The sequence below is a fragment of the Mobula birostris genome, chromosome X (assembly GCF_030028105.1).
Source record: "Mobula birostris isolate sMobBir1 chromosome X, sMobBir1.hap1, whole genome shotgun sequence".
Taxonomy (NCBI): Eukaryota; Metazoa; Chordata; class Chondrichthyes; order Myliobatiformes; family Myliobatidae; genus Mobula; species Mobula birostris.
The window spans coordinates 48,761,538-48,779,908 of record NC_092402.1 but is presented as its reverse complement, the minus strand read 5'-3'; the positions used below and the strand labels follow the sequence as shown (position 1 = coordinate 48,779,908).

At 45.7% G+C, this 18,371-nt stretch overlaps 1 protein-coding gene across 2 annotated transcripts in view; it reads left to right on the top strand.

Moving 5' to 3' along the window:
* LOC140191476 (arf-GAP with GTPase, ANK repeat and PH domain-containing protein 1-like) overlaps positions 1–18,371 on the top strand; it is a 188,138-nt gene that overhangs the window by 129,983 nt on the left and 39,784 nt on the right. For both annotated transcript variants that reach the window (XM_072248921.1, XM_072248920.1), the window contains exons 7-9: positions 3,896–4,020; positions 11,577–11,729; positions 16,625–16,711. In XM_072248921.1, coding sequence (XP_072105022.1) covers positions 3,896–4,020; positions 11,577–11,729; positions 16,625–16,711 — 365 coding nt within the window. The remainder of the gene's footprint in view (positions 1–3,895; positions 4,021–11,576; positions 11,730–16,624; positions 16,712–18,371) is intronic.

Sequence of the window (18,371 nt, the reverse complement as noted above, 5' to 3'; positions counted from 1 at the left end):
TGTAACCTGGGCTCCCAAATGAACGCATGCAGCTTTGGCTTCTGCTTCTGGTTCCTTGAACTGAGGAACTCTGTTAGCAGACTCCGGTCTTCAATGGTCTGCACTCTTCAACAGTCTGCAGAGTGCAGACTGTTGCTGACAGTAATTAGCTGAACGCTGGTTAGTTCTGTGGCCATGACAGGAAATCGGAAGCCTGAGAGAAAGCAGGGAAACCAAACAGCTTAGAAGAGGAAGAAACCCTCCTCTGCAGAAACCCTCCACCAGCCAAGTGTGTGCACACACTGATCCAGAACTGTCAGCAGATTTGGACATTAAGCCAGATCAGGCTTGATTACTGCTAAACTCTTTCAAGTCTGTTTAAGAGCCGAGAGGTAATGTTGCAGCTATATAGGACCCTGGTCAGACCCCACTTGGAGTACTGTGCTCAGTTCTGGTCACCTCACTACAGGAAGGATGTGGAAACCATAGAAAGGGTGTAGAGGAGATTTACAAGGATGTTGCCTGGATTGGGGAGCATGCCTTATGAGAATAGGTTGAGTGAACTCAGCCTTTTCTCCTTGGAGCGGCGGAGAATGAGAAGTGGCCTGATAGAGGTGTATAAGATAATGAGAGGCATTGATCGTGTGGATAGTCAGAGGCTTTTTCCCAGGGCTGAAATGGCTAGCACGAGAAGGCACAGTTTTAAGGTGCTTGGAAGGAGGTACAGAGGAGATGTCAGGGGTAAGTTTTTTTACGCAGAGAGTGGTGAGTACGTGGAATGGGCTCCCGGCAACGGTAGTGGAGGCAGATATGATAGGATCTTTTAAGAGACTCCTGGATAGGTACATGGAGCGTAGAAAAATAGAGAGCTATGGGTAATTTCTAAAGTGTTCAGCATAGCATTGTGGGCCGAAGGGCCTGTATTGTGCTGTAGGTTTTCTATGTTTCTAAGTGTCTGCTCAACTTGAGGTGGCAGTTCCTCATCGTTGTCATCTTATCCTCCCTATTATGTGGAACTTGTTTGATAATCCTGTGAAGAGATGACACCAATTTTTATCACTGCTGACACTTCATGGAGGGTGTCCATTATGCATCTCACAGGCCACAACTCAGTTTGTCTTTAACCAGGCTCTTGTCAGAGGAAGCTTTGCACCAGGAATTGTGCTGAATTGTATAAAATCCTTTCCTTCCCATTTCATTTTTATCTTTTCTTCAACACTCTCAACCCATTTAAATGGTATCGGGAAATTTGGAGGCATGTGTTAACAGTTTGTCTCTGATTGAGGAGTAACTTTAGGGATTGATGTTTGTTACAATATTGGCAAGAAGAATTGGAGAGAGCCCACAGAAGAATAATGGACGTGGCTTCTGGGCAGAGTGGGGCTATGTTCCCCTGGATTTTCTCTTGCCAATACTGGATGTGCTATGATTGATGTACACTGTAAAACATTATGATAGCTGTTATGCTGCCGTGTCACCCAGATTAGCTAAGCCTATTCGTCCATTGCAACCAAGGAAGACCCCAGTTGTGACAACTACTCATCCCACTGGACCCAGACTTGAGGTCAAGAGGGTGTAACTGCCCCAGAGCAATGGGTTTTCCACTTTAAAAACTCTCGCGCACAGGTTTCCTGTCATCATCAGATATGACAAACAGCCAATACTATGTTGGTAGTGTTCTAATTTGTTCTGTATTTCATTTGAATACATAATTTGTTACTCAGTTAAACAGTAGTTTGACTTTTTTTATACCTTATATTCTATTTCCATGAAACTGGCTTTTTGGGGCAGTTGCTTAATTGGACCAAAGTGTACCGGTTCCTATGAGTCCCAATTAACCGGAATTCACTGTACGTGAACACACTTACCTAGTTTTAAACTGCGCAATGCAAGTGCATGAAGTAATTTGGGTGAAATGTTATTGACTCTTGCTGCTGTTCAATTACAGCCTCTGGCACCTTTTGAGACTTCACAGGTGAGAGTGAGGCTGCCGGTGATAATGATTACTGCTCTATGCCTTGCTACCTGGTCACAGATGATCTCTTGACCTTGATCTCTCAGTCTACCTCATCGTGGCTCTTGTACTCACCTGCCTGCGGTGCACTTTCTCTGGAACTGTAACTGATAAAGGTATACAAGATGATAAAAGGCATAGATAGAGTGAACAACTAGCCTTTATCCTAGGGTAGACATAATTTTCAGATGATTGGAGGAAAGTATAGGGAGGGTGTCAGAGGTAAATTTTTTACACAGAGAGTGATCAGTGCATAGAATGTGCTACTTGGGACAGATACATTAGAGACTTTTAAGAAAGTTTTAGATAGGCACATGGATGAACGAAAATGGATGGTTATGTAGGAGGGAAGAGTTAGACTGATTTTTGAGTAGGTTAAAAGGTCAGCACAACGTTGTTTGTCAAAAGGGTACGTGCTGTGTTGTATTGTTCTATGTAATACTATATTCCTCATACTTCCCCATTTGTATTGCTTTGATGTACAATACTTATAATGTGATATGTACTTAAGTAATGATATGCCTGGATGACATGCAGACGAAAGCTTATCATTTGTATCTATGCAACACACATCAAAGTTGCTGGTGAACGCAGCAGGCCAGGCAGCATCTGTAGGAAGAGGTACAGTCGACGTTTCGGGCCGAGACCCTTCGACAGGACTAACTGAAGGAAGAGTTAGTAAGAGATTTGAAAGTGGGAGGGGGAGAGGGAGATCCAAAATGATAGGAGAAGACAGGAGGGGGAGGGATGGAGCCAAGAGCTGGACAGGTGATTGGCAAAAGGGATATGAGAGGATCATGGGACAGGAGGCCCAGGGAGAAAGACAAGGGCGGGGGAACCCAGAGGATGGGCAAGGGGTATAGTCAGAGGGACAGAGGGAGAAAAAGGAGAGTGAGAGAAAGAATGTGTGTATAAAAATAAATAACGCATGGGGTACGAGGGGGAGGTGGGGCATTAGCGGAAGTTAGAGAAGTCAATGTTCATGCCATCAGGTTGGAGGCTACCCAGACGGAATATAAGGTGTTGTTCCTCCAACCTGAGTGTGGCTTCATCTTTACAGTAGAGGAGGCCGTGGATAGACATGTCAGAGTGGGAATTCCCGTCCGGGTAGCCTCCAACCTGATGGCATGAACATTGACTTCTCTAACTTCCGCTAATACCCCACCTCCCCCTCGTACCCCATGTGTTATTTATTTTTATACACACATTCTTTCTCTCACTCTCCTTTTTCTCCCTCTGTCCCTCTGACTATACCCCTTGCCCATCCTCTGGGTTCCCCCGCCCTTGTCTTTCTCCCTGGGCCTCCTGTCCCATGATCCTCTCATATCCCTTTTGCCAATCACCTGTCCAGCTCTTGGCTCCATCCCTCCCCCTCCTGTCTTCTCCTATCATTTTGGATCTCCCCCTCCCCCTCCCACTTTCAAATCTCTTACTAACTCTTCCTTCAGTTAGTCCTGACGAAGGGTCTCGGCCCGAAACGTCGACTGTACCTCTTCCTAGAGATGCTGCCTGGCCTGCTGCGTTCACCAGCAACTTTTATGTGTGCTGCTTGAATTTCCAGCATCTGCAGAATTCCTGTTGTTGTCATTGTATCTCTGTACATTTGACTACATTAAACCAATTACCTCTCATCATCAACTTTATGAGAGCAACAGTCTGTTGGAGCAACTCAGTGGGCTGTGCAGCACCTGTGAGGGGAAAGGAATTGTTGGTATTTGGATCAAAAACCTGCCTCAATGCTAAAATGTTGACAGTTCCTCCTTCTCCCTGCCCCTCCCACCTCCGTCCCCTCCACAGATTCTGCTCAACCTGCTAAGTTCCTCCAGCAGACGAGGTGTTGCTTCAAGTTCCAGCAACTCCAGAGTCTTGCTATGGGAGCCCTCACTATTGTTTCTCTTTCAGTTGCCCAGAAGATCTCAGCAATTAAGAAGCAGCAGCACCTTTTCGTCACATCATGCAAGTCTCTGCCGAGCTCTCCAAGCCATTTTTCTGGCTCCGTCCCAGTCTCTGCCACTCACAGCAGCCAGGTGAGAATGAGAGTGTGAGAAAGTGAGAGTGAGGTGGGGTATGTTAGCAATTGACTACTGGTATTGTGCTCCAAATGTTTTGCAAATCGGCTGTAACCCAGTTATTGACTCACTTGCTGGTCTCTACTGGGGAGTCCCAAGAAACTGTCCATGATGTTGAGTATGAAGAGAAATAAAGAGTCGATATTTCGAGTGGAGACCCTTCATGAGGACTGATGAAGGGTCTCTGCCTGAAAACATCGACTATTTATTTTCCTCCATAGATATTGACTGAGTTCCTTCAGCATTTTGTGTGTGTTGTTCAAGATTTCCAGCATCTGCAGAATCTCTTGTGTCCACTAGGTTGTATGTGAAAGGGCCTGGAGGTCTTTACATCAAAGACATACAGACATAGGATCCAGGAGCAAGCCATTCAGCTCTTCAAACCGTACCTAACATCCAGGAAAGTTATTGTGACTTCATTGTTACCTCATCTTTGTATTGCCACCTGCCCCGATGACCTTTCAATCCCCTCTTGACTTTGCTTCCACTGCACCACGAGGAAGAGCGTTTTCCTTACAGGGAAACTTTCATCTAATCTCTATCTTAAAAGGACAACCCTTTTATTTTTAAACTGTGACTCCTAGTTTTGGCTTCTTCCATGAGAAAGCTTCTTCTCTACAATTTCCTGTCAGAGCTTCTACATGTTCCAGTTAAGTATATTGACCTTATAGAGATGTATGAAATCGTGAGGAGCATGGATAGAATGAATGCATGCAGTCTTTTCCCTGGGGTATAGGAGCCAAAAACTAGAGGCCGTAGGGTTAAGGTGAGAATATAAAGACTTAACAGGGACCTGAGTAGGCAACTTCTTCAGACAAGTTGCCAGGGGAAGTGGTTGAGGCAGGACCAATAATGACATTTAAAAGACATTTGGACAGATAGATGGATAGGAAAGATTTAGAGGGATACAGGTCAAAAGTGCACACCTTAGTCAGCATGGATGAATTGGGCCAAAAGACCTGTTTCCATACTGTGTGACTCGATGAATCACAAGTCCTTTCTCACTCTTCTAAACTCTAGCGTATGTAAGCCCAACCATCTGACCTTTCCTTAAATGACGACTCACTCATTCCAGTAACCTTTTCTGAATTTCATCCAATGCCTTAAGATCATTCCTTAAATAAGCCCCATTAGGTCTCTTGCAGGATACCAGAATGGAAATAACTGGTAATTCAGTGTGCTGGGCTGGGGAATACGAGAATAAAACAGAAAAACGGACTGAGGTTGAAGATCAGTCATGATGTTAGTTAGTGGTGGAGTAGGCTGGAAGGCCAAGTAATCTCTGCTCCTAATTCTTCCATTCTTATATAATGTGCAATGCTATCCCTTTCAGATTCAATCTGAAACCATCTTTTGGATAAGATGTGATACCAAGACCACTGCCTGCCCTCTACAGTTGTGTGAAAATCTCCCGTGGCACTATCTTGAAGAGGTGCAGAGAATTCTCCCTGGTTCCTTTACTAATATTCATCCCTCAACCAGCAATTCCAAAGAAAAACAGTCCGAGCTTGCTATGCAGAAATTGGCTGCTGCATCTCCTCCAAAAAAGTGTTCTAGATAAATGTTTCCTGAGTTGCTAAGTACTTTGAGGTGTCCAGAACAGAGATAAAAAGTTAATGATTAATTTGTCATATATACATCGAAATGTACAATGAAATGTATAGATTGCATGAACAACTGAAGAAGACCAAGCACGTGCTGGGGGCAGCCCACCAGTGTTGCCATGTTTCTGTTGCCAACATGGCACGCCCACAACTTACTAACCATGAGCTGTACGTCTTTGGAATGCAGGAGAAAACCAGGTCAGGAAATCCTCGTCTATCTTTGAATTCCAGGTCCTGGAAGTTGTGCAGGCTCAGCAAAATTAGAACCGTGGACCAGATTCAGTATCCCCGATATCACCTGTGGTTACCTTTGTGAAAATTAACAATTTACACTTTGGAGTCAGGCGTGTAATTAAGGTGTCACACACCTCTCAGCAAACCAAACGGTGATTATGTTTGATATACTCCTGGGCTGAAAATCAAGCCTGTTCTGTTTGCCATTAAGGATTAATAATGGGCTATGTAGCTCTTGGCTGCTTTGGATCAATAGGATGCAGGATATGTTCTTCAATCAATTAATCAGTGCGAGCCCTGGCAGATCAGTCCGTGTCAGTGCCTTGGGACTGAATTGAATCAATGTTTGCACCATGTGTTTTGGGCAGTTGTGTGTCAAGCTGCTGTCATTACTTGAGAGCCTCCAAATGAGACGACTGATCAGATTCAAGTTCAGAGTTATTTACTATATCACGTACATCAAAACATACAGTGAAATGAGTCATTTGCATTAACAACCAACATAATGTAAGGATGTGCTGCGTGTTGCCACACATTCTGCTGCCAACATAGCATGCCCACAGTATTCAGCAGAGCATCACTAGCAACAACAAAACTCAACAACACACACACATAACTCCTCCCACCCCAGGCCCCAGGCTGCCTCTGGGTCTCCAGCCTCCAGTGGACTCACAGGCATCAAGCCTTCAACTTTCTAGTGGACTCACAAACCCAGGGCCTTGGCCATCGATCCTTGACTTCCGGACTGGTTGAGTTTGGTCTTCAGCTGTCAGGCTTTGATCTTCACTATCGACACTACGATTCACCAATGACGGGATCCCATACTCCAGGCCTCGAACTTCAGACTCAATGACTCACTGATCCAGGGGGTTACTGGCCCTTGTGTCTCCTGGCCACACGGACCTCCGAACCTAGGACACATGGACCAAGGGAATTCAATGAGTTGGTGGGGGTTGGGGGGTGTGGTCACCAGCCCTCTTCCACGCTGGACTTTGTCCATGATGCTTGCTGACCCGATATCTGTCCATGTGCATTACTGGCCTTTCACCGTGGAGCACTCCAACCTGGACTCTGGCCTGAACTCTAACTCTCAGACATCCCTATCCCTGAACCCTAACTCCTCGCTCTGTCTCCGAAACCATCCCTATCAACCTAAAAAACAACTCAGTCTGAACGGCGACCTCGATGAACATTGCAGCTTGGTGCCTTCTTGACCAGAAGCAATCGGCACTGCTGGAGTTTCCGCTTTCCTAGTGTGGACTGTGCCTCCTCACTCAGATTATCCTCAATTACCCACTGGTTGGCAGATTCTGGCCCTGGGTATATCCACTGGCATGCTGGAGTACTGTTGGATCTTGCCATACTAAGCACTGGTTTAGAGGAAGACTTAGGTTTCTGTTGTACCTGTCAGGGATCTCAAAATACTGCACAGCCAATAGCACATTCTTCAAAGTTCCAAGGAAAACTTTATTATCAGAGTAGATACATGTCACCACATACAACCCTGAGATTCTTTTTCTGCAGGCAACTGTAAACAGCATCAATAGATAGCAAACTGTACAAATGCAATAAATAAGGAGAGCATGAAATAACAAGATAAAGAGGCCTTAAAGTGTGACCATCAGTTGTGGGAACAGCAGAAATAGAATGAGTGTAGTTATCCCCTTTTGTTCAAGACCCTGATGGTTGAGGAGTAGTATCTGTTCCTGAACCTGGTGGTGCGAGTCCTGAAGCTCCTGTACCTCTACCTGATGGCAGCAGCGAGAAAAGAACATGGCCTGAGTGCTGAAGACCTTTGATAACAACTACAACTCTTGAAGCTGTAGCTGTTATGAAGTGGGAACTACAACACAGCAAGATCCCACATTCAGCAATGTGATGGCTTGTTGTGATGATGTTGCTTTTATTTATTTATTTTATTCAGACATAACAGCACAATGACAGGCCTTTCAGAGCCATGTGACCATGTACCTGACGTAAGTTGGGGACTACTTTGTCGACCACCTCAGCTCCATCTGCTAAAAGTGGAATTTCCCAGTGGTCAATTATTTTAATTCCTACCCCCGTTCCCATTCTGGCATAGCAGATAATGGCCTCCTCTTTTGCCACAATGGTGGAGGAGCAACTCCTCATATTCTGTCTAGGTATTCTCCAGCCTGATGGCATGAACATCGATTTCTCCTTCTGGATTTTATTTTCCAATTCCCTACCCTCTGCTTCGATTTCCCTATTCTGGCCCCTTACCTCTTCTCCTCACCTGTCTATCACCTCCCTCACCCCAGTGCCCCTCCTTCTTCCCTTTCTCCCAAGGTTCACTCTCGTCTCTTATTAGATTCTTCTTTCTCCAGCCCACCTTTCCCACCCACCTGGCTTCAGCTATCACCCTCTAGCTATCCTCCTTCCCCTCACCCCAACTTTTTATTCTGGCATCTTCCCCATTCCTTTCCAGTCCTGAAGAAGGGTCTCCGCCTGAAACATGGACTGCATATTCATTTCCGTAGATGCTGCCTGACCTGCTGAGTTCCTCCAGCATTCTGTGTGCATCACTCTGGATTTCCAGCATCTGCAAAATCTCTTGTGTGCACGTGACCAATGAACCTACTAACCCAGATGTCTTTGCAAAGTGGGAGGAAACCAGAGCACCCGGAGGAAACCTACACAGTCACAGAGTGAACAAACTATAACTCCTTATAGACAGCGGTGGCAATTGAACCCAGGTTGCTGGCATTGTAATGGTGTTATGCGAACTGCTATGCCAGCCACTTGTTTGAGGGGTAAATATCTGCCCCAGGACACTGTGAGAAACTTCCCTCCTCCAAATCAGTGATGCTGTAATATATCTTAAATCCATTTACAAAGGGTCTTGGTTTAACACCTCAGGCAAACGATGGTACCTCTGACCATACAGCATTCCCTCGGTACTGCACTGAGAGTGTCAGTGGTATCAAGTCACTAGCTCATCTCTTGAGGTGCTATAATCCAACCACATGTCTGCAATGCTGGCAATCCAAACAACACACACACAAAATGCTGGAGGAACTCAGCACTGAGGGGTTGTGCAGCGTTACCATCATCTCAGTGGGAAGAATTGTTTCCCTCAGACAGAAGTCCACCTGTTAATAATCCAGGCTGACTGGACATTCAGAGAGTATGGGCAGGTGTTGCCACAGAGGGTTAACTCATTCTTAACTTCCAATACCAAGTGGGTCATCCCACAGATATCCTGACCTTGAAGAGCTCCCCATGGGTGGCTGCAACCAGTTGATTGTTAATTGTTGTGGTTAGTATATATAGTAGCACAGTGGCTAAGTCGCTAGACTTGCTCCCAGAGAAATGCACTCTTAAATCCATCAACACGAGTTCATATCTCACCATTGCAGCTAGGAAATTTAAATCTGAATCATTAAAACAGTTTCAGATATTAAAAATTAGTGTCATTATTTGTGTTTGTAAAGCACTGGATTGATGTCCAAGTTCACCTGGTTCAGCAAGGCCTGTAAACACCAGAATCTCAGTAGTATGTTAGCTGTCAATTGCTCTCTGAATTGGCCCAGCAAGCCACTGTTCAGGAGTAGCCAAGGATGTGCAATAAATGCCTACCGCACATCCTGTGGGCAAATAATATTTTTAAAAAGTTGATTAGAAACATAGAAAATAGGTGCAGGAGTAGGCCATTCGGCCCTTCGAGCCTGCACCGCCATTTATTATGATCATGGCTGATCATCCAACTCAGAACACCGCCCCAGCCTTCCCTCCATACCCCCTGACCCCCGTAGCCACAAGGGCCATATCTAACTCCCTCTTAAATATAGCCAATGAACTGGCCAATGAACTGTTTCCTGTGGCAGAGAATTCCACAGATTCACCACTCTCTGTGTGAAGAAGTTTTTCCTAATCTCGGTCCTAAAAGGTTTCCCCTTTATCCTCAAACTGTGACCCTTTGTTCTGGACTTCCCCAACATCGGGAACAATCTTCCTGCATCTAGCCTGTCCAATCCCTTTAGGATTTTATACGTTTCAATCAGATCACCCCTCAATCTTCTAAATTCCAACGAGTACAAGCCCAGTTCATCCAGTCTTTCTTCATATGAAAGTCCTGCCATCCCAGGAATCAATCTGGTGAACCTTCTTTATACTCCCTCTATGGCAAGGATGTCTTTCCTCAGATTAGGGGACCAAAACTGCACACAATACTCCAGGTGTGGTCTCACCAAGGCCTTGTACAACTGCAGTAGTACCTCCCTGCTCCTGTACTCGAATCCTCTCGCTATAAATGCCAGCATACCATTCGCCTTTTTCACCACCTGCTGTACCTGCATGCCCACTTTCAATGACTGGTCGTGGAGAATCCAGCAAGTGAATGAATTGTTCTTCCTCTGTGTCCCATCCCACTGGTATCAGTGATCCCCACATACAGAATTGTGGATTCCCCTCTTCGATCTCTGGTCACACCTGGTAGCAGCTGGCTTTGCCGATCTTCGGAGTTTCCTTGTGTGCTCTATGATGGCGGGTGGGCAGCCTGAGTAGTGTCAGCCCCCTTGATGCCACTCTCCATGTATGAGGTTTAACTATATCTGGAGACAAAGGGGACTTCAGATGCGGTAATGTGGAGCCAACAAATCACTGGAGAAACTCAGCGGTCAGGCAGCATATGTGGAGAGAGAGGGGTGGTCAATATTTTGGATTGAGAACTTGCTCAGTTCCTCAGCACAAATCAAATGGGTATACATGGCTACAAGCCCCTGGCTTCTCACAATATATTAACATGGAACAATGCAGCATAGTACAGGTCCTCTGGCCCATAATGTTGTGCTGACCTTTTAACCTACTCCAAGAGCAATCTAACCCTTCGCTTCCTCATAGCCCTCCATTTTTCTTGCATCCATGTGCCTATCTAGGAGTCTCTTAAATATCCCTAACATAATTGCCTCTACCAGTGCTTTCCACTCACTTTTAAAGATTAACTTTATTTGTCACATGAATATCAAAACATACAATGAAGTGCATTAAAGACTAACAGTTTGTGGAAATGCTGGGGGCAGCCCGCAAGTATCTCAATGCTTCTGGCATGCCCACAACTTACTGATCCTAACCTGTACGTCTTGTATGGGAGGGAACCCATGTAGCCACGGGGAGAACATACAAACTCTTTACAGGGAGTGGTGGGAATTGAACCGGGACCGTTGGCACTGTAAGGCAATTGTGCTCACCACTTTGCTACCGCAGCACTACTGTAAATCTCCTCTGCACCCTCTCCAAAGCTTCCACATCCTTCCCACAATGAGACAACTAGAACTGAACACAATACTCCAAGAGCGGTCTAGCCAGAGTTTTATTGAGCTGCAACATTACCTCATGGCAATCCCCTGACTAAAAAAGGCCAACACATCATTCTCCTTCTTAACCACCATAAATGAAGGGCATGGGACAAAGATGATGATTTCTTTATTAGTTTTCTGTGGGCTCAATGAGAAAACCCGTGGGTAGGTACAAAGAGGGAGTGCTCAGCACCTGTAGTCATGGTACATACAATGTCATGCTATGATCCATTGGTATGTGTGTTTAACTATCTTCAGTTCCAGTGTTTCTTGGAGAAAGAGTGCTTAATTTTTCTGATTGTAAAGTTGATTCTGTCTTCATCTTTTCCTCTGTTTCCTGCCACACTATCTTTCACAGGCAAGCAATGGTGGTAACATGGGTGAGTATTCCTCATCCCTTCCTTCCACTCCAAACGTCAGTCACCGGGAACTGGCAGCCGACATCTCTCAAGTCTCCGGGACCCCTGGTTCTGTCCGCAAGCACTCGAAGCGACGCCCCAGCCTTTTCACAGTAAGTACTTGCCCAGTAAGAGGTTATCAGGAAGCAGATCAGATCACAAGCAGTTTCCACAGATCCGCTCCAACACTTGTCGAGCATGCTGTCTCGATGTGTAACTTGGTTCAGGTGCCACCTTGGGATTCGACACCACGCACCGTTGTAATTGTGAGCAATGATTGGGACTGCTTCTGACGGTACTGGTACTGGAATTGCTTTATTCTTGTCACATATGCCAAGATACAGTAAAAAACCTATCTTGCACGGTGTCCATACAGATCAGATCACATTGCACTGAACCAGAAACTATAGCAATGCAGAATAAAGCTGCCAAAAAAATGCAGTGCAGGTAAACAATGAAGTGCAAGATCATAATGTGGTAGATTGTGAGGCCAAGAGTCCACCTTATCGTCTGTTTAAGAGTCTTTTAAGAGTGGAATAGAAGCTGTCTTTGAACCTTTTGGGACATGCTTTCAGGCTCTTGTATCTTCTGCCCGATGGGAGACGGGGAGAAGAGCCAATGTCCTGGGTAGGTGGGGTCTTTGATAGTGCTGGCTGCTTTACTGAGGCAGTGAGAAATGTAGTCAAAGTCCACAGAGGAGAGTGTAGTCCTGTGATGTGTCCACAACTCTCTGTAGTTTGGTGCGGTCGTGGGCAGAGCAGTTGCCATACCAAGCCATTATATAGCGAGACGGTGACAATCTGGGGTTTGAGGGCTCAGTGGTTATAAGGTGGTGGAGAAGGCACATGAGATGCCTGCCTTCATCAGTCATCGCATAGAGTACAAGAGCTTTGACAACTTTACAAATCAGAGGTGGTGTAGCGTGGACATTCCTGGATGGATATTATTGCACTGGAGAGAGTGCAGAGGAAATTGCCGGCATATTCCCTGAGTTGGAGCATTAGAGTTATAAGGAGAGATTGGGTAGGCTGGGTTTGTTTTCCCTGGAGTGGAAGAGGCTGATGGATGACCTGATAGAGCTGTAACTAATACAAATCTTTTTCCTTGGTGGGGGTGTCTAAAACAAGAGAGTGCAGGTTTAAGATTCAAGATTTAAAATTGTTTAATGTCACTTCCAGTACACAAGTGTAAAGAACAAAATAATTGTTAGTCCAGATCCAATGTAGCACAAAAAACATAATAGGATAAAGCACACAATAATAACAAAATACAATAAATATAAATACATAAGATAGTTTATGTGTGGGCATGTGGTCAAGTGGTTAAGGCATTAGACTAGCGACCTGAAGGTCGTGAGTTCAAGCCCCAGCCGAGGCAACGTGTGTTGTGTCCTTGAGCAAGGCACTTAACCACACATTGCTCTGCGACGACACTGGTGCCAAGCTGTATGGGTCCTAATGTCCTTCCCTTGGACAACATCGGTGTCGTGGAGAGGGGAGACTTGCAGCATGGGCAACTGCTGGTCTTCCATACAACCTCGCCCATGCCTGCGCCCTGGAGAGTGAAGACTTTCCAGGCGCAGATCCATGATCTCGCAAGACTAACGGATGCCTTAATAAGATAGTTTATAACTATAGATTGATTGTACGTCCATAAAGTGATGCTAGGCACAGGAGTGTCTGTACACAAGGTGACTTGATAGGAAATGATAAAGAAATGGTGGTTGGGAGTGTGGAGGGGTGGGTTAGTGGGTGGACATGTTGATCAGCCTTACTACTTTGGGAAAAATAATTGTTTTTGAGTCTGGTGATCCTGGCGAGGATACTACACAGCCTCCTTGATGGGAGTGGGACAAACAGTCCATGACCAGGATGGGTGGGATCCTTCATGATATCATTGGCCCTTTCCTGGCACCTTTCTGTATATACTGTATGTCCTTGATGGTGGGTAGGCTGGTACCGGTGATGTGTTGGGCAGTTTTGACTACCTGTTGTACAGTCTTCCTGTCTGCCACAGAGCAGTGTCTGTACCGAGCAGTGACACAGTGTGTTAGGATTATCTCTACTACGTACCTGTAGAATGACATGAGTATACAGCAGGTGTACATAATCCTGCTCTCTTCAGCCTCCTCAGAAAGTAGAGGTGTTGGTGAGCTTTCCTCATTGTGCAGTATGTGTTCTGGGACCATGAGTGTTGTTTAAGATGTGCACTCCGAGGAGTTTGAAACTGCTCCCAGTTTCCACGGCTGTGCCACCAATGTAAAGAGGGGTGTGAGTGGTGCAAGTTCCCCTGGAGATGATAACCATCTCCTTTGTCTTATTGACATTGAGGGAGGGGTTATTTATATGGCACTGGGTCTCGAGTTCTTCCGCCTGCTTTTTGTAGGCCATCTCATTGTTGTTGATGAGCCCCACCACTGTTGTGTTATTGGCATGACAGATGCTATGGCATCACCATTAAGGTGAGAGATTTAGAGGGGATATGAGGGAGGATTTTTTTCTCTGGGAGGTGGCGGGAATCTGTCTGAGAGGGTGCTGAAGGCAGAGACCCTCTCAACATTTAAGATGCATCTCAACAAGTCAACAAGAATTGTCATGACACAGAAAGCTACGGATGTAATGTGGGTAAATGGGATTAATGTAGATGATACAACATGGTGGGTAAAAGGGCCTGTTTCTATACTGTACAACTACGTAACTCAGTACTGCTCAGCTCCATCTGAGGATTGAACCTTAAGTGCGACAGTGGTTTGGATTCCGATTCTGATGACAGTTCTCCAGGTCATTTTTGACTTTAAGCCAGAAATACTCTGGCTCCCCCTACATGAAAATAAATTCTTCTCGTCTATTATCAAAGCAAGGAAGAAGGCTTTATTTATTTGCTTCCTAGATTCTTATACAGGACATCATACTGTCAGTAAGGATGGTGCACCTGTTTTTAGTTGCTTTGTGTAATGCGAGCAGTTTGCTCTCCATAGGAGGTTTAAAGTTTTTAACTGTATTACGATGCCAAAATATCAAAGTACATCAGCTAATCCTCTTCAGTCCTGACAAGTGCTTTAACCACCAAGCCAGGAAATGTTATCCTTTGGCTCAGATGGTTTGTGAATCAGAACTTCCACAACCCATGGATTGTTACAGACAATTCTTACATCTTTGTACTGCCATCCACGTCATAATTTCTGTGAGAAGGAAACATTTCACAAAGAGGAATATTTATAATTCTAGAATGTGCTGCTCTCTCTCCACTGCCTTTCTCACTGTTGCTCTCTCTCTGTCTCCCCCTGTTGTCATCTACCTGCTCTTCCCCTTCACCCCTCTGTCTCCTTGCCCCTGCCTCCCTCTCCCTCTTTACATATTTCTCTCCCCAGTCTCTCTCTGTCTCGCTCTCTCAGTCTGTTTGCCTCTTTCTCTGCTTACCTCTCATTTAATCTCTGCCTCATCTATCTCCCTCTCTCCCTTCTTTCTCACCCTCTTCTCCTTCCCTCTCCCCTCCCCCTTCCCCCTATAGGGCTAAGGGTCAAAAATGGGCAGATGAAACTGGCTAGCTGGACAACACAACTGGCATGGACAAGCTGGACCAAAGGGCCTATTTCTGTGCAGTTTCACCCTGTGACAGTAATGTTAGCAAACTTGGAATGATGACATTTGGTGCCCTGAGCTAATTTGTTGCTAGATGATGAGGGGCAAGAGTGAAGCACTGATCCCTGCAGTATCCCACAGCACTGATAACCAAGCCCCATCCATGTTGCCCTCAATTCCAGCCTTGCCCTCAGTACATACAGCCTTGCCAGCTCGCTGTTAGGATGACAGAAAGCATCAACAACGCCCAGTCTTTACATCACCTTTAGTATATTGAAATGTCTCTCATTGCTTCATAAATCAGTGTTAGGGGGAGAAAGGGCCACTGGGACAGAAATAAATGGAGATTTGAGAATTATTTTTCAAAAGAGGAGGAGCAGCAGCTTTGGGAGGATGTCCCAGAAGGCAGAATGAGGTTGAGTGAAATCTCCACCACCAAAGCAGGGCAAAGGTTTGTTGATGTAGATCCTCCTGGAGGGGATATGTTGAGAGAAGAGGTGGGCTGAGGCTGTAGGAAGGCAGCATTGGTCAATGCTAAGGTGGTGATAGAGAAATGAGACCTGCTGCAGGACAGGAAGCATGTAGTGGTGTGATCAATACCGGGGAGGGCAGGAAGGGTGTCTGGGAAGCAGCTGTGGTCATGCAGTGTTATAACTGCGATACCCTTTTGTATGGAGTTGGCTGACGGGAGGTAGCATAGTAACAGCAGGAGTGGTTAAATTGTGGCAGTGACAATTGAAATTCAGTTAATCAATTGATTAAATAGTTAGATTCAGTTAATCAAATAAACATTCCTCTAAGACGGACCTGTGATCTCCCAGTCTACTTCGTCATGGTCCTTGCACGTTACTGTTTACTGGGACTGCACTTTCTCTGTAGCTGTTACACTTCATTCTGCACTCTTTTATACGACTTCAATGTGCCGCTGTAATGAAATGATCTGTACCAGTGGCGTGCTAAACATGTTTTTCACTGTACTTCCGCACATGTGACAATAATAAACCAATTTTACCCATTTTCATCTGGAATTTGGGGACAAAATAAAATGTAGCTTCAGTAATGGTGAGCGGGAAACCATTGAATTGTCAGAGAAACTCTCTTGGATCGCTGATGTCCTTCAGGGAAGGAAATTTGCCAGCCTTACTGTGTCTGGCCTGTGCATGACTTCTGTCTCAAGAGTGTGATGGACTCTTAACTGACCTCTGAAACAGTCAGCTGCACAAAAATATTATCCTCATTGCAAGGCTGGGAGCAGCTTAAGGTTAGGTACGTCTGGCCCGCTTTCAGTGCTATTCTAATGATTGAGACTGGATTAACCCACGCAGGGCTGTTTCGTTCTGTTACTTTGGGACTCCTAGGATACAGCTTTTGTTAAGAGCTGCCCCTGTAGCATTGCCTATAATACTGTGTTCTCACTCCCTCCACAGGCTCGGCGGGGAAGCGATACAGAAAGGAGGAGTCTGGACAGTAAGGCGGATAACATTGGAAGTGGCCGTGCCATCCCAATTAAGCAGGTGGGTTTCAGCCAACTCTGTGTAGGGTGCACTGATCCATACCAAATGAGTCCCCTTATAGCTGCGCCACAACTTAGCTAGAGTCACCTTCACACAAAGGCGACTGCTGGGGCTGACTTGGTAAGTGCACAGCCTAGGGACAACTGAAGCATCTGGTGGTCATGGAACTGGACATTAAACTGACCACGACCTCCTTCAGGCTGAGTCCTACCTACAGAAAGACCAGAAGGCAGGCAGCAGGAGTTGGAAGTTGAATGTCAAGCTGCTGACCTCAGAGATTATCGAGGAGCTAAAGAAGGACTTAGCCAGGTCAGAGAATGATGAAGTCCCTCCTTGACTCCCAAAGCACTAGTAGGAAGCAATTAAGGGAATCATCAAGCGATCCTTCATATGAAAAGGTACTCAGAAACCAAGAAGGGTCAGCAGGACTTGTGTCAACTTCTGACATGCTTGCACAATCTTCTCCTGTTGCGGTCAAGGGTGTGGATGTTAGGGAGGAACACCGAGAAGTGGAGAGCCAGCAGGCCTCAGTCTTTGTCTCAGAACCCTCCAAGATCATCTTCCGACTCAGAATCCATTCCATGAAGTGGGATGAAATGTACTCACATTACCTCCTCCAAAAGGTTGAGGGGGAGCTCTCTGATCCACAGCTTTAAGGAAGAGGTCCGGTAGCACCCTTGCAAATGGCCATACTGAGGAGCTGCAAATGCCTCTATGCCATACTCCGTAGTTACTCCCACTGACTTCCATTGTTTTGGCAAACAGGGGATTGATATCAAAATTCATGTCCTTATTTACAAATCCTTCCATGGCTTCACCCCACCTAGCCCACTTAGCCTTTCCCGGCCAAGTATCCCAAATCTTGTTTTCCCCTGTTCCAGCTCTGGATTCTAATTCTCTAGATGTTCCCACACTCTGAGACTCCCACCTTGCATTGTTATCTCTGCACCACCTTCCAAAAAATGTCAAACCACCTGTCCAATCTCTTCTTTAAGAAGTAACAATTTTTAGTCACCGAAAACACTGCTGCATTGTTCTGACATGCACCGAGACCTTTCATCCATCTCTCCTGTCCTCACCAAACAACCCAGACTCCTAGTTAAACAACACTTCAATCTTAAGACTCTTGTTTTCAATCCTGTCCCCTGTTTCTGCATCCTCTCCCACTCCTACAAATCACCCCACCCCCAATCTCTGCACCTCCAATTCCAGCATCTTGTTCAACCATGACTTTAAGCACTCTGCTATTGATGACTGTGCCTTCAGCTGTCTGTGTCTCAAGCTCTGGAATCCCTTCCCAAAACGTTTCTGCCTCTCTCCCCACCTCTGTGATGCTCCTATGAAACTTCCCATCGACCAAACTCTGGTCACCTGTTCTAATATCTCCTTTCACGGCCTGGTCTCAAATTTTGTTTGATGCTGCTGCTACGAGTGTCTCAGGACCTTTTGCTGTGTAGCTGTCAGTTCCAGTTCTGTCATAATTCACCTTTAGGCTTATAGAGCACTACAGCACAGAAACAGGTCCATACCAAACTATTATTCTGCTGAGTCCCATCTACCTGCACCTGAACCGAGCCCTCCGTACCCCTCCCATCCATGTACTTATCCAAATTTCTCTTAAATATTGAAATCAAACCGTTATCCACCACTTCCTCTGGCA